At 63.0% G+C, this 16,059-nt stretch overlaps 1 protein-coding gene across 1 annotated transcript in view; it reads right to left on the reverse strand.

Annotated features, from left to right (window-relative positions):
* Nucleotides 1-721: 721 nt before the first annotated feature.
* The window catches only part of ZNF385C (zinc finger protein 385C), a gene marked incomplete at its 3' end in the record, with an annotated part of 78,615 nt that continues 63,277 nt past the window's right edge, over nucleotides 722-16,059 (reverse strand). The window contains exons 3-9 of the mRNA XM_082331983.1: nucleotides 12,130-12,272; nucleotides 7,244-7,354; nucleotides 4,815-4,986; nucleotides 3,767-4,081; nucleotides 2,021-2,208; nucleotides 1,708-1,821; nucleotides 722-946 (exon numbers count right to left, since the gene is read on the reverse strand). Of these exons, the coding sequence (XP_082188109.1) occupies nucleotides 722-946; nucleotides 1,708-1,821; nucleotides 2,021-2,208; nucleotides 3,767-4,081; nucleotides 4,815-4,986; nucleotides 7,244-7,354; nucleotides 12,130-12,272 (1,268 nt within the window). The remainder of the gene's footprint in view (nucleotides 947-1,707; nucleotides 1,822-2,020; nucleotides 2,209-3,766; nucleotides 4,082-4,814; nucleotides 4,987-7,243; nucleotides 7,355-12,129; nucleotides 12,273-16,059) is intronic.

Below are 16,059 nucleotides of genomic sequence, written 5' to 3' on the forward strand. Positions count from 1 at the left end.
ATTGCTCTCGGAGTGAAGATAGGGTCAGCGTGGCTGATGCCCCCGCGGCGGGGGCTCTTTGGCTGGTGGGACGTAGGGGGTTGTGGGGCGTAGGGGGCTGGTGGGCAGCACGGAAACCCCCAGCCAGCACGGGCAAGTGCGGGGCTGGCGAGGGCACGGCAAGCCCGGTCCGAGAGGGGAACCACCAACTTTCCGCTTGTGCCGGGGTTGTTTCTCCCAGTACAAGCTGGGTTGAGACTCCCCTCGCAGTTCTCTTCCCACTGGGCTGGCAGGGACCGGCCGGCCAGGGGGATCCTCCTTCCCCCGGGGACCAGCCAGCTCCTCTTCTTCCAGTCCCATCACCTGGCAGGGTGATGACCAAGGAACCAGCAGGCCACGGACAGGCAGCGCCTGCCCACGAGACACAAGAGGAGCCTGGTGACTCGGGCACCATCCTCTCCCCTGCGCCGCGCAGCCAGGTGATGGGCTCCTCTGCTGAGTGCGGGGCCGGCACGGGCAGGGGGAGCGGCGGGGATGCGCGGCGGCGCTGGCCGGGCTCTGCCGGGGTATCTTGCTCCAGAAGGAGCCTGCTCGAAGCAAAGGAGAAGCCAGGGTTGATGTCTACGACTATGGTTTCCCACCAGCCAGAAGAGCAGCCTGCTCGGGAGCGCCGCCCCGCGCCGTGCAGCGCCCGCGGCACAGCCTGGTTCGTGGTGGACGGACCCTCGGCGGGCAAGCGGCTCTAGTAGGGCGCGAAGACAATGGGGCCCGGCGTGGTGCGGACGTGGGCTGGCGGCGTTCGGAAAAGGGCTGGTCCGAGGAGCGGGGCTTGGAAGAGCGTGGTGGCAGCGGCTGGTCTCAGGGCGAGGGGGCCAGGCATGGCGCAGACGGCGGCCGCGGTGAGCGGGCTCGGCAGGAAGCGGGTCGCCAGGGTTTTGGTGAGATGCTTCTGCAAAGCCAGCTTGGACTGCAGGGAGGGAGGAGGAGACGCCGTGAGGCACCCGGCTGCGGGAGAGCCCCCAGCCCCAGCTCCCCGGGCAGACAGGCAGCCCCGCGTCAGCCCCTGCCACGCTCGCCTTCAGCTGGGCTCTCAGCACGCCTCCGCAGGAAACGCAGCCCCTGGTCCCGACCCAACGCGCGCTCCGTCCCACAGCCCCGGTCCCTCGGCTCGGCCGCGCCGGGTCAGAGCACGCAGGGATGCCCCCGTCGCGGTCACCTCCCCGGGGAGGTCCCCAGTCCCATCACTCCGACCCAGAGACCTGCCCTGGCTTTTGCAATGGCTGGGCCGTTCCCTGCATCCGTGCTTTCCTCTGGTGCCCCGGGATGACATTTGCTGCCAAACTCTCTGCTAAACTAGGCAGGGAGTCTTGTGTCTCTGCAAACAAAATGCTTCGGCTGGGTTTAACTGAGCCGTGCCAGCCCCAAGCACCCAACCACCACAGCTCTCAGAAATCACAAAACAGGTGGAAGAGGCACAAACGCTGCAGCTGCGAACGCTGCTGCCAGAGGACTCGCACGTTATTCCCGCGCTTTCCTTCCCGTGAATAAAGATGCAAACCCCTCTCACCACGACAGCCTGCCCTCCCTAAGGGGAGCGGGTTAGATGTGATCATGGAAACTGAGGCTTCAAGAAAAGCAGCCCCTGTGCCTCGTTGCAAGAGATGGCCAACATGGCAAACGATGTTTCGGAGAGGAAACCGGGTGGGTGATGTGCAGGGAGACAGATACCTTGAGAATACTCACTGCGAGGGCAGCGTTCTTCTGCAGCTTGTTATAGGGGCTGTACTTGGGCTTGGGCGGCTTCCCCGCCAGCCTGTCTTTGTGCCTCCGGCTGCTCATGTGCTGGGAGAGGAAAACAGCCGGATCAGCCGGAGCCAGGGCAGCGAGGGCAGGCCCACGGCCCCGCATGGCTCAGGTCCACGGGGGACCATCGGGTACCCACCCCCGGAGCCCCCGGCGCCAGCGCAGCGGGGTCGGTGCGCCCATGCCCGGTGGCCCTGCGTTCCCAGGGGAAGGCACGCGCCAGGGCTGGCACCGTCACCTGTTTGAGCTGGGTCTCCGAGTTCACGTAGATCTCGCACACTTGGCAGTGAAACGCCTTGTTCTGGATGTTGATGCTGCCCTTGTTGCCGATCCGCTTGGACTTGTGCCCTGCCCGGGAGAGGAGCTTGCCTCGGCCTCGCCGCATCTGGGTGCTGTGACCTTCCAGCATCGACTTGTGCTTGGCGCCTGGGTGGCAGAGGGGACGCTCAGCAAACACCGACTTTGCAAACAAACCCGGTGCCGTGCCGAGGGCTGCGGCAGCAGGAAGGATGCCCTCCAAGCAACGCGCCCGACAGCGCCGTGCGTCCCCCCTCCTGGGGGACCCCGGTCCCCCCACCAACCTGTGCCCGGCAGCACTTGCAGGCAGAGGGGACAGGGAGCTGCCTGGGAGTCCGGACCCTTGCCAGGGATGCGGCAGCCCGTTCCCAAACCCTGCCAAGCTCTCGTGGCCAGCTGCACTTCGCAGGCAGACCAGAAACGCTCGGCTTCCCGGAGACCCCCCCCCTCCATGTGCCAGACCTTCGGAGAAACTGCTATTTTAAGCATGCGCTGGAGCCTGTCGCCTGTCCCCGGGCGTTAGCACAGTCTGCGGAGCGGGGCACGCGATGCCCGCCGTGCTGCAGCATCCGAGCTGTGCCCAAGGTCAGAGAGGATCCGGCCGCAGAGCCAGGAATAGCTCGGCGGGGTTACAGGAGGCGGGGAAGGAGGAACCCGAAATCCCCGCACACCTGGGGACAGGGCGCTCCGTCCTGCCCCTGCCAGCGCTGGGACGGCGGCGTGGGGGTGGGCAAGTAATTTAAGCCACCGCTAATTCATTCTATTTTTTAAGGCGCTAAGCAAAGAGCCCGAGTCCGTGTGACAGCCAGGGAGGGACGCACGCCTGCAACCATTTTGTTTGTTTGTTTGTTCTTTTTCCCCAAATCAGCTCCTAAATTTGTAACCGGAGCTGACAAAAGCAAAAGGACACGTTTGCAGCTAAGCCGCAGCGGTGTCCTGAGCCAACCCCTGTGCACGGCTGCTGCCGCCGCCCCAGCGGGCAGTTGGGGCTGGGGGAACTGGTTCCCAGTTCTCACTGAACTGGACGAGAGAAGGCCCTTCCCTTTAAAACCGGGGTGCCCGTCCTTGTTCAGCACCCTACAGAGACAGGGGTGAGCCGGGGGCTGGTGCTGCAGGGCCCGCAGACCCCGCCGGGGTCCCCCGCACTGCGGCTGCCACCACCCGCCACCGCCCCGGGGGGGTCCGGCCACCCCCAGATGCCTGCCTGCCACGGCCCATGAGCCATCGCTTGCTGCCGAGGTCCGAAGGAGCTCGTTAGATTCCCAAGGGGCTTCTCAAAATGGTCACGAGCCCAAACCACCAAGCCGCTTTTGGAAGGATTATCCTGGGCCTGAAAGAGGCGCTGGGGCTCAGGTTGCTATCAGCTTAAAGCCCAACTGCCATGGAATATAAAGTAGCCTCCAATCCCTCGATTAAACTTATCTGAAAATGTCTTTAATTAAGAGACACGAACAATAAGAGAGCATTTGACCTTGCTAAAATTCACTCCATAAGCTGCAGCACAGGTAAAACACCACCGCTTATCTTTGCAAGCCACCTTAATGAACCCTTTTTAATTAAAGCAACCTTCATTAACGCTCACTGTTTCCCTGCAAGGCTGTTTGGTGATGGGGCACGGCGGGGCTTTGCACGGAGCCCGGGACGGAGCTGCGAGGGGCCCGTCCCCCGCCGCGGGCGATGCCCTTACCGGTGTTGTGAGCCTCCAGCTGGGACAGGGAGTTGACGGTCACTTTGCAGGTGGGACAGTACAGGTGCTGTTTGCTCTTCTTCCCCTCCTTCTCGCTCTCGGGGGCCGAGCTGACGCTGCTGCCCGACTCGGCTGCCTGCGCGGCCGAGGAGGCCATGCTGGTGGCGTCCGAGGTGCCCTCCGACAGCTCCGAGGCCGGCGGGGAGCCCAGCGGGGCGACGCTGCCCGACAGCTCCGCAGGCGACTCCTCGGCGCTGGGCGTCAGCCCCAGGCTGCTGCACTCGCCCTCCGGCTCCTGCAGGCCGTTGGCTTGCGCTGGCGGGAGGGAAAAAAGAAAGAAATGGGCAGAAAGGGAAGGTTCTCTGTGCTTGAACGGGTTTTCTGGATTTCAGAGAGCACCCTGTCCTCCCCGAGATCATCTCGGACACCGTCTGCTCGCGTTCATCCCTGCTGAGGATGGCTCTTCCCCGGGTCTATCCCATTCCCGCTTTTACCTGCGGCTCATGGCAGCCGGGCTCAGCACAAAAGCTGGCAGAGCCCTGGGGATGTGCGAGCCCTCCTCAGGGCCCGGGCAGGGAACGCTTCCTCTCCTGCAGCCGTTCAAAACATCCCCCAGAGACACCGAATCACAGGGAAACAGCCGCCGTTTCCCCGAGCGGCTGCCGGGGGACACAGGGGCCAGGTTCCCCCAGGGGCGCGAGCTGCCCAGGCTCCTGGGCTGGCTTTCCACCCCTTCCCCGCGCCCTGTCCCCAGGCAGGCACGCCGGGGACGCCAGCAGAGCACAGAAGCTCATTTATTAATGCTCGCGGTGGTGTTTATGCTGCGTTAATCGCGGCCCTCCTCAGCCCGACCAGCAGCTGACCGTGGCGGGATGCTCAGACACGAGGCTGCTGCGGGCCGGGATTTAATCGGGCTCTTCGGGATGCCGCAGCCACGGCAGGGCTGCGAACACAAACGCCGCTGCGCTCCCGGGAACCGGCCAGGTCGCCCACGCCAGTGCCGCGGGCTGCCGGCGCCGGACCCTCCCGCACGCCCCTGCCCGCGTACCTGTGCTGCCGGGCTCCCCGCTGCCCTCGGGGCTGGGGGCGAAGTCGGCTGCGCCGTCCCGGCCGGCGGCCACCGCTGCAGCCCCCGCCGCCTTCTGCTTGCTCTTCATGGCCTCAATGGCTTTCAGCCTCCGCGCGTGCTTGTGGCCCTTGTAGTGGGCTTCTGCCTGGTTCTGGGGAGGGAGAGATGGGGACGGCCGCGTCGGTGCTGTGGCCAGACAGACGGATGGACACAGGGAGGATGGGTGAAGGGGTCAGCCCCAGGCCGTGGCCGCTCGGGCACGTTTCCAGTGCCACCTCCCCTGGTGCCGTTCATCCCCAGGGCCACCTCGGAGGTGGTATTTTTGGCTGGGTGCAGCGCAAAGCTGCTCTCCTCCCGCCAGACTGCTCTGCACACGGATGTATTCAGGCCGAGGTGTCGCTTTGCTAAGACATCACCGCATTGCACGGCCGAGATAAGGACCCTGCTCTGATTAAATGCATCAAGTCACTTCTAAGAGAAGCTTTCAGGCAAAATTCATGACATCAGAAACGTACAATGAATTGCTAGCTGTAAAAATAAAATAGTGCATTGGTGGGGAGGACACATCTCCCTTTGTAACCTAACGGGTGTCTAACATGCGATTTACATTCACGGGCTCCTTTCTCCCAGCAAACGCCGAATAATGAAGTGCACGTTGACGGGTTCATGCCTGCACCGAACTGATAAAAACATACACAAAAGAAAATCACCCGAACGTTTGTGTACTCCGCAGTCGGGGACAATGCCGCATTGTCCCTAAAAACAACTACGGTTTAGCAATTTATGGAAACTAAATCTAATATGAATTAAGACGCCGTACCACTGAGCAGCACGGATTAATTTGCACGGCGTTTCCAGAGGCTGGCTGAGGCTTCCCGTGCTGGTAGGAAGCAGCATCCCTTCCCTCCCCCCGCGGCTTCCCGAGGGCTGGGAACGGCGTCCGGGGCTGCGCAGCGACGGCCGGGTACGTGGGAAAGCGAAAGGCCCATCCGAGCGCGGGGCCTCATTAGCAAATACAATAAACTTCCCCCAGATAACGGGTTGGGCCGGGGCCGGGCTGCAGCCTAAGTAGGTCAGCCGGCACCGCTGCCGCTCCGCGCAGAAACGCGAGGGCCCGCGCCAGGACGCGCTCTCCCGCAGACGCGACCTCGGGGGGACGCAGGCAGAGCGGGGGCGAGCGGCACGGGGTGCCTGCGAGGGCAGCGGGAGCACGCGGTGGGACCGACTCTCCCAGCACCGCTCTTCCAGCCGGGATGCAGCTTGGAAAGGGAAAGCGGTGCTTTTCCCCGAGCCGCCTGGTTGCGGAGCAGAATAATTAAGCCCAGAAATGCGGCCTTTTGCTGGCAGAGCGGCCCCCAGCCCCGGGCGCTGCCGATGCAGCTCGGCCGGGCTGGGACGGCACCTCCACGGGAGGCAGAGCCAGCCTGGCCAGGGCGCAGCGTCCGGGTGGGCGCAGCCGCCCCAGGGGAGGCGAGAGCAGCTCCCGGCAGCCCACGCTGCCAGACACCGAGCACGCAGGCAGCGCCGGCAGATGAGGCTCCGCTCGGGGCCAGCCTCCCATGGGTACAGGGGCTCAGCGCTGCCTCGCTCCCCCAGGAAGGGACGGCCGAGGCCAGGGGATGCTCCGGGCTGGCAGCTCTATAGGCAACGCGTGTGCGCGGGCCGGGCTGAGCACGGGAGGCTCCTGCCTCCACCTCTGCCCTGCACGCCACGCAGCAGCGGCACCGAGGAGCAGATGGACTCGCGCCGGTGCGAGCGGGGCCAGCCCGGGCAGAGGGCCCCGAGCCGCTGCCCGCGCTGCCGTGGCTCTTGCCGCCCCGCTCCCAGCAACCCCCCGTCCCTCTCCTGCCGGCTTGGAGCGAGAATTCCCTTTCAAGCCTTTTTATCAGTTTTCCCCACAAAAGATCAGCTGTGTGCAATTCATTACCGCAGGGATCAATGAATGTTTCCTTCCTCCCCTCTCCAAGGTGGTTGATTTACTTAGAATAAAAGGCTGGGGAAAAAAACCCCACCACCTGCCACACCAGAGCTGTGGGAAGCCAAGGCAGGGAAGATTATATTCAGCTCCCACGGACCAGCTATGAATTGCACGGGCTGATAAAGCAGCTTAAGCGCAAACACCGAGACCAAGGCAGCAGGGAAGAGACCCAAACAAAACAACGAGGAGCAGAAAGAGCCAGCGTGGCAAACAGAGGACACGGCAGCCCCGGGGCCCGCGGGCAGGGAGACGTCGGTGGCAAGGGCAGCCGGGGCAGCCGCGGAGCGAGGGGGGGCAGAGCCCCGAGGAGCGGCCGCCTGCGCCACGGGCGTCTGCGTGGTGCCCCCGTCGTGGGATGCTCCTGCGCCGCCACGGGCGCTGGCACCAGCCCCGCTCGCCCACCCAGCCCCGTGCTGGCCGCCCCGCTTACCGCAGAGTTGAAGCGCAGGTGGCAGATGTTGCAGGAGATGAACTGCTTCTTCTTGAGCGGGGCCGGCACGCCGAAGGTGTGGCTGATCACCGCCTTCTGCACCGGGTCCATCTGGAAGGGAAAGGGAGGGAAGGCAGAGGGTGGCTGGGTGCCACGCTGCGACGGACGCCCTGGCACAGCACCGCGACCCAGCGATCCCCCGCGCCCATCACGCTCGCCGAGGAGCCGCTGCGAACACCGGCAGAGCTCGCGCCTGATGTCTGGAAGGAGCGAGCGGCCGGGGCGGCAGAGGAGCCCCGACTGCCACGGAGGCACCCCCTGTGCGGGGCAACGCTGCTGCGCCGACGCCTGTTCTTGTCTTTTTTAAACCGTCCCTGAAAAAACCAAACCTGCAGGGTCCGAACGCCTGCTGTGGTCTGGCAGAGGGGATGAGGCTGCTGCGGGGGCACAGACCATGGACCCCGTCCTCCGCAGCCCCACCGCGCTCCCCTGCGCGTCCCTCCGTCCCCTCTCCCCCCACCACAGACACCGGTGTCACGGGTGGCAAATTATTGCTTTCTGTTGGAGCTTCCAGTTGTTGCCCTCCACCTCCCAGTGCCAGGGCAGCTTTCCAAGACACTTAGCAGGAGCAGGAACCACCAGAACAGGGAGCAGAGGTGATCAAAACAAGCAACCAGCCATTAATCCTCCACGTGCTCTTCATTGGGGAGCTGAAACGTCCCTGTGCAAAGCCGAAGGCGCGAGCAGAGCCACGCGTGCCTGCTGCTTGCCCACGGGACGCCGCACCGCCCAAGGCAGGGGCCAGGGCAGGAGGGACGACGGTGCCCACAGCCACGGGCGCAGCGTGCCCGAGGCGCGGTGCCCACGCAAAGCCTCTCCGGGCTGCCCCGCTCCCCATCAGGTGGGCACTTCGCCTGCTCTAATTGAATTACGAGGACTTGCGAGCCTGCGCAGCCCCTGCTATCTCCCCGGGCGCGCGTGCGGAGCCAGAACAGCTCCAGTTATCTGCAAGGAGCTGCGTCTTTCCGCGAGCCCGCTCGTGGCGGGGCGGCGCGGGGCCCGCAGGCGAGGCAGATGCGTGCAGGCTGATGACAGCCCCTGGCGCTTCTGTCTCTCCCCAGGGCTCGGCATCATTCCTCAGCCCAGGCAGCAAACTTGTTCGAGAAGCCGTAATTGTTTTAAACAAAATACATTTATTAAGAGGGGGAAAATAAGAATAACCTCTTTGTTTGAGCGTGCCTATAATCTATAATGCAAGTATTGTTCCCCTACCCTGTGGCATAGGAAGATTATCTTATCTGAGTCCTGCTCTCAGTAGAGCCTTGGGTTTTCAGGCGATCGTATTTCTCTGCAAAGCTATTTCGTTGCTGGAGACAGGTGCATCAGTCTTCGAGGCACATGCCTGGACAACAGAGCCATTATCAAGACCCCAAATTCCTTTCCAGGAGTGAGCAGAATGGTAAAAGCAGGTGATTAATGAAGTGCCTGTTTGCTATGAAATTTTACTCACTTATCTGGCATATAAATGAAGAGGCATTTGGGGTTCAGCAGAGACCCGGAGGAAGCTACAGATGGTAAAGATGCTGCTCCACCCCTGACGACAAACATTGCAACGTGCTACAGGCAGCATTCCTGCGCTGCCAGTCTGCCGGCAGCAGCGGGGCCGGCACTTCTTTCCAAGACAAACACCCACCTTTTCCACGCAAAGAAAAGAAAAACGGCTCTAACCTTCGCAGCAGCGTCAGCTGCCGGGGCCCGGCTGGCGGCTCCCACCGAGCCCTGCTGGCTCCCACGGGCTCATCCGCCCCCAGCACCGCGGCAGGGCAGCGGGGCGGAGGATGCAGAGGAAAGGGAGACGCCCACACGAGGATGCAAAAGCAGCCAGGGACCATCCTGGCATGAACCTGAACCTGCCGGGGGCACTGGGGCCACGGCTGAGCACCGACTCCAGGGCGGTGGCGCTGAGCGGCCCCAGCACAGGGCCCCCTCGTCCTCCCGGGGCATAAGGCGATGGCACCAACCTGGGCCTTTACGCCCACCGCGCTTTTGCCAAGCCCCGTGGCACGGCGAGGAGCTGTGTTCATCAGAGCGCCCGTGCTGCCCGCGACCTCCCCAGGCAGGCGCAGGAGCTGCGAGCTCCCCGGGGCCGGGCTGGCCGGCGCACCCGAAACCTGGCTCCCCGCCCCAGCCCCGTGCATCCCGGCCAAGGCTGGTGCAGCTGGGGACCATCACCGCTCCCGCCATCCCAAAGCAAACGCAAGCACTGCGTCCTGAAAAGGCTTCAGGCGCGCAGCCCCGCGGGAGCGCACCCGGGGGCACGCATGCCGTCCGCGCGGGGCCGGCGGGGGCTGAGCCGCCCCTTGCCACAGCCGCTCTGCTCCGCCGAGCACGCTGGGCGAGCGCGGCGTGGCTGCAGCACGCAGGGCGCTTTGCTGGAAGCCCAGCCCGGCTCCCTCCGGCGCACAGCACTCAGCAGCTCCGACACTTGGATGCTACCGAGAGCCCCCGTGCTTCTCCCCGAATGAAAACACAAACGTGCCATCAACTTCTCCCTAACATAGGCACTCATTGCTCTTCCAGATGGGAAAAGGAATCATTACGGACCCCCAGCTCTCCCCTGGGGCCGGTGAGGGTCTGTGCCACAGCGGTACCTACCGGCGCCCGCAGCCGGGTGGGTCGAGGCTCTTCCAGGCCGTTTCCAGAACTGATCCAGCAGCAGAGGTAGGCTTTGGGCACCGCAGGCTTGGAGAATAAAGATCTCAGCTTTGTAGTCAATTCTTATTGACTCACATTACTTTATTTATCCCTGGATGTTCCTACCGATATAAATAGAGATCCTTGCACTGAGCTCTCTGCCGGCCACCGAGGTCAGAAACGGGAATTCGCAGGGACGCAGCATCAGTTCGAATTGCATCTCCTGCCGTGGTTTCGCGAGGCGCTGCTGGGTCCTGGGGATTTGCAACATCCCAAGAGCTAGAAAGGGCCTTCCGAGCCCGAAACGTGCCTTCTGCCTTGCGTTAGGACTTTTTCTCCCTGTTGTTGTTGCTTTAAGTGGCAGGAGAGCTCAGCTTGGAAAGGTTTCGCTGGCTCCAGAGTAAAACATCTGCTGGGTTCATGAGAGCCTTGTGACCTGCTCAAAGTGCAAAGTGCTCTGCTGAGCAGCGGCAAACAGCTCCTGCTCCACAGGGCAACGCCGAATCCTGCACAGCATCACCAGCAACGCTGGAGAAGCAAAGGCAAACCCTCTGATTTCTTTTTATAGCAACTCAGATACGGCAGCTCTCTCGCAAAGTAAAACACCCTGACTGATGCTCCTTCCCGCCCTCCCAAATCACCCGAGGCTCAGCTGCCAGGTGGAGTCTCCGACCCGGCGTCGCGGTTACTTGGGCAGCGAAACGAGGAGCCGCCAGCCGGCTCCGGGGCACAGCGACGCTCGAGCCCTGCTTCCCGCGAGGACGGGGACGCTGCTCTGGGTCCCTGCAAAGCCGCCTGCCCGGGCACGACGCTGAGCCCTCGCACCCCAGCCTCAGCCGCCTCGCCAGCACAAACGCACCCCGAAGGGGCAGCTCCCGCCCCGGACGGTCCGGCCTGGCGTCGCTCCGCTAACGTCACCCGCTGGCCTCGGGTCCGAGCTCAGAGCAATCAATTCCAGGTGCCCGCAGAGCCGGGGCAGCCTCCCCCAGCATCTCCATCCCCGTGCCCGACTCTTCCTCCGGGGCAGAGGGGTCCCTGCCCAGCACCGAAGCAGCGCGACGGGGCTGCGCGGCTCCAGCAAGTGCAAGAGAGTCATTTTCCAATTTTCTTTTTTTCTTTTAAAGCAACACAACTCTGGAGAACACGTGCCAAGGCAGGGGCACGCGGGAGCCAAGCAGCACAAACAACAGGGTCTGGTTCAAGTTAGCTACTGACTCTAACCACTAACAAAAGGAGCCCAGACAAAGAGCAGCAACCTTAATGGCATCAAAAAAATCCTCCTCTCCTGTGTTTCTGCTTGTTAGCACAGGGGAGAGACAGGCTAGAGCTGGGATTTCAAAGGAGCTTAAAGGAGTTAGACGACTGAATCCCATTCAACAGCGACAGGAATCCTGTACTTAATTTCTATGGCCGTCTTTGAAGATCTCGGCGATAATTTGCACCTTCCGAGCACATTTAATCTCAAAGCCACTTAGAAAAGGGCAGCGAGCGAGCGGGGAGGGAGCTCAGCAAAGTCCCATTTCCAGGCTCACGAGGGAGAAAAACGAGCATTTACCAAACCCAGAAACGTCCGCCCTGCCTCGGCGGGGGGGAGCAGCACGGAGGGAGGGGGCCAACGCCACCTCACGCCCGAGACGCTCTCCTGTGTCTTTGGCCGCATCCGTGCCAATTTAGACGTATAACAGAACATCTCCACAGAGCCATGATTAATTGCGTAACCCAAGCACTTGGTCCGGTGCTTCAAGGTTGGGGACCTTGAGCCCAACTGGGCGGTGGGAGAGGTCCCACAGCGGCCAGGCTCACCCGACACCCACGCAGCACCAGCCGCGGCCCTTGTAGCTGTATATGCCTCCTCTCTCTTTCTTTCCTTTTTTTTTTTATTTATTTTTCAAGTAATGAGCTGCTTTCCAGAGCTACTTTATTACTATTAATTCCAGGAGCAAAATCCAATTGCTCTTGGTTAAAACGAACCATCTTTTTAATTCTGGCATATAAGGGTGATGGCTGGGCAGGAACCGCTCCGAGCTAAGGGCAGGGCGGGCACGTTGCACTAGCGCCCAGCAGCCAAAGACCCCGGTAATTAAGCCAGCGATTATCCAGCGGGGCTCGAGGAGCGGTGCCGCGAAGCAGAGGGACCGCTGCGGGGGAGGAGGGGTCCGGCGGCCGATGCCCACCCGCCCCCGGGGACTCACCGTGTTGAAGTTGGGGAAGAGGTTGAGCGGTGACGTCCCGTTGAGCCTGAAGGTCAGAAAGTGCTTGATGTCCAAGGGGGGATGAAGGGGACGGCCGGGGATGGGCAACGATGCTAAGAGGGGGCTGCTGTGTCCGGAGGGACCTGGGCAGGCAGAGGGGAAAGAGCAGCGTTAGCGTTGGTGGCCCCTGCTCGCAGCGGGGGGCCGCAGCACGGGGGGCCGCAGCACGGGGGGCCATCTGCCGCGGGCTCCAGACCCTCCTCAGCGAAAGGTCCCAGCCCAGGGTGGCCCCGGGCACCCCCCTGCCTTTCGGGCTCAAAACCAGCACCCCAGTTCAAAGCCGAATGCAGGCATCTTCACATCAGAGCATTGACACACGCAGGGATTCGCTTTGAACCCTCCGAAAGGCATCGAAACCTCCCCTAGGGAAACAGCCCCCTCCCCGGGCTGTCCCGGGGGATCCCGCGCAGCCCCGGGCTCTCCCACGCTGGCGCCACGGGGGCTGCTCCTCACCGGGGCCGGTGCTTTTCTGGCCGCCGGCAGCAGCCGAAGGAGCACCCTGACCTCAAGCACCCCTCAGGCACCGGGGAGGGGGGCACTGGGCTGAGCAGCCCCCGCCACGGCTTTGCAAAGGTGTTGAATTTTGGGTGCCCCGGGACCACGCGAGCCGCGTGGGCGCCCCAGCTCTGCCCCTCCACGGGTATTTTGGGTGGAATCCCCCCGACCCGCCGGCTCCCGCCCCAGAGCCACCCGCTCCCCGGCCGGGCGCTGCCGCCTGCCTCGCGCCGTGCCCCGCAAATTAACTGCGAGCTCCAGTGTGCGATTTAAAAATAGCCTGGAGTTATTAATAATTTTCTGTTTAAAAAGAAAACACCCCCGGGAAGGAGGGAAGGCCAAACAGAGGGGATCTGGCTCCAGTCCGCTCCCCGTCCCAGCACTTTGCCCTGCCGGGAAAGCATCCTCTGACCCGCGGAGGGCCCGGGCTGGGCTCCTGCGCCCGTGCACAGCTCCGAGAGCGAGGAGGGGGGAAAAGTTAAAATAAACAAACGAATGAATAAAATACAATAAATAAGAAAAGGTTTCAAAACGCCGTGAGCCAGAAAAGCCCATTTGCATCTCGCACGGCTTCACGCCTTTGCCCCCCTCCAGCCCACCTCGGCAGCCCTGTCCCTCCGCCTGGAACAGCGCAAGGCCAGCGTTCCTTTTTCTTCTGATTTCTGGGTTCTTTTTCACCTGGAAGCGGGGCGCCGGGCTGCCCGGCGCAGCGTTACCCCAGCCCGCTGCCCGCCCCGGGGCTGAGAACCGCAGCAGCCCCTCCTGGGAGGACGACAGCGGCCAGCGCCGAGGGGCTCGGTGCTCCCGCAGCAGAAACGCTGCCCGGGAGCCGCGACCACCGGTGCCGCTTGGGGACGGTGCCGCTTGGGGACGGTGCCGAGGCACTCGCCCCCCTCCAGCCCCCCGTGCCCCGCCACCGGCTGCGCAGGACGAGGACCCCGGTCCGACAGCAGCGGCTGGTGCTGCTCTCCCGCAGCGCTTTGCTTTTTGCTCTACACCCGACCCTCCGCTGGCAGAAACCAGGCCGGTGCAGGAGCCGAGATCCAAATCTGAAATTCAAAGTTTGAAAGATTTGCTGAATTTGAGCAGCGAGCGCTCGCCGCGTGGGCCCTGCGGGCAACAACGACCTCTTTCCAGGAGAGCGCACACGGGCAGCTCTTCAGCGGCACCCGAGCCATCCCTGAGTCAGGCCTGACTCCGGGGAAAAATTACAGTTTGCTTCATCAGGCGTGCATTGATCGAGTTAATTCCGGAGTCGCCCAGAAGGGAAATCTGTGAAACTGTTTAAAAATAAATAAATAAAATTATAGCAACAGCGACGAGGGAGGGAGCAAAAGCAAGCAGAAATGGGTGAACGATGCATAATTAACCTTCTGAGGCATGAAACAGTGTTTCTGCACCAAATCATCTGAGAGGCAGGGCCGCCCCCCGGGGACCCCCAGTCCGCAAACCCAGCCACGACCCTGCGCGAGAGCAGCGGTTGCAACGCAGGCACTCGGGGCTGGATTGCAAGGATTTCCACTTGCCTTTGTCAGGACGTTTTGCACTGATTGCACTGGCCTTAAAAATACATATATAGATTAAATTTACCACCGGGAGGAACAAGAGGACGGGTGAACGCCTCTGCCCCCATCAGCAGTAACCGAATAAAGGGAGTTTGCAGCTCAGCCAACGCCACCGCACCGGCAAAACCTGGCTGCTGCTGCGTGGCCCCACGGCCGAGGGGTTTGCTCCCCGGGGAGAAGCTCCTGCGCCGGCTGGGTGCGTGGCCCAGGGGTGCTGGGGGGACACACGGACACAGGCTCCTGGGGACAGCCACCGGCTGCTGCCCACCGACACAGTACGGACGCGATACGCCAAGCCGCTTCGGCGCATCCTTGAACCCAAATTTGTGGATTAAACGTATTTCTGGGCTGGGTCTGCAGCCCAGGGGTCAAACAGGCACAGAGAGGAGAGAGCCCAGAAAGCCCGAGCGAGCCGGGGCCCTGCGGGGGGGGCAGCACCTTTCCCTCGCGGCTCTGCCACGGAAGCAGACGAGACCCCCGCGAGCGGGAAAAGGGCTGAAAGCCTCCAACAGCATCGCCGTCGTTCAGGCCCCCTGCGAGGAGCGGCCCCGCGCCTGCAGCTGGCAAAAGGAGGAAACCCTGGGCTCGCTGCGAAGGGACGAGCCGCAGCCGGTGCGGCTCGCTGTCCCCCGGCTACGGAGGGGAGAAAGGACAGCAGTCACGCGACAAAGGCACCGCCAGCTTCAGTCTGCCTGAACCTCAGATGATCACAAAAGCGTAAGCACTGCGTAAAGGGAGAGGCAGACGAGCGGTGCAGCCGCAGCCCCGGCCCCGGCGAGGCTCCCCGGCACGCCGCAGCACCCCGCCGGAGCACGGGGCACCCACGCGATGCTCTTGGGGCACCTTCCCAAGGTTATGAGGCCGCACCGCTGCGGCTCCTGCCTTACCTTTGCTGCAGGGCAGATTCCAGCAGCAGCTGTGGGCTGTATTTTTAGGTATTAATTAGACACTCAATTAAGGGGATTTGCTTTGGGGAGAGTGGCAGGGCCCCCAGGTCTGTATAGAATGACATGACCTTACCCGAGGTGACGGGCACGGCCAGCGGCAGGGTGGGCTTTGCTGCTGAATGGCATCCCCAGATGCTCGGTCTGCAGCTCCGGCGCGGGGCCGTCCCCCACCGCAGCGCTGTCTTTGTCTTTCCCCCCTTTGGCAGAGCCCCCACCTCCGCAGCCAGCACGGCCGCTCCAGCACCGCGGCGTCAGCCCCGCGGGCCCTGCTGGGACGGGACACGCTCGGGGCTCCGTGAAGCATTTGGAAGGGCTGGCGCAAGGAGGGCAGCGCAGGAGCCCCGTGCTCCCGGCACAAGCACCGAGGGCACCGCAGGCGCTGCCCCGTGCCCCACCAGGCTCTCGGGTTAGCCGTGCTGAGGACACACTTGAGCCAATCTGAAATCCCACGTGCCACCCGGCCGGAGCCGGGTCACTGTGCCCGTGCCTGCTGCGCAGGGGCATCCTCCGCCGAGCCGCGGAGCAATGGCCAGGTCTGAGCCGCTGCAGCCTGGGGGTCCCTCGGCCCCCCCAGCTCTGCAGGGAGGGTGCACGGCCGTTCTTAACTGAGCATCCAGGCCCGACCGAAAGACGCCAAACCACACGACGTCACCGCTGCGGTGCTGCACATCCCCTGCCTGGGGCTCAGCCTGGAGCCATCAGCTCAGCCCCCTCCCAGCCCTCTGAAGCTCAGCCCAGCTCCTGTCCCGCAGGCACGCGACTCTCAGAGGGGTCCCTTGAAATTTAGAGACGTGTTTCAGTCCTTCATTTAAGCAAGCCCACCCAGGACTGTGCCTGGCCACCGTCCCCCCACCTCTTTGCTC

The sequence above is a fragment of the Platalea leucorodia genome (assembly GCF_965183815.1).
Source record: "Platalea leucorodia genome assembly, chromosome: 22".
Lineage (NCBI taxonomy): Eukaryota > Metazoa > Chordata > Aves > Pelecaniformes > Threskiornithidae > Platalea > Platalea leucorodia.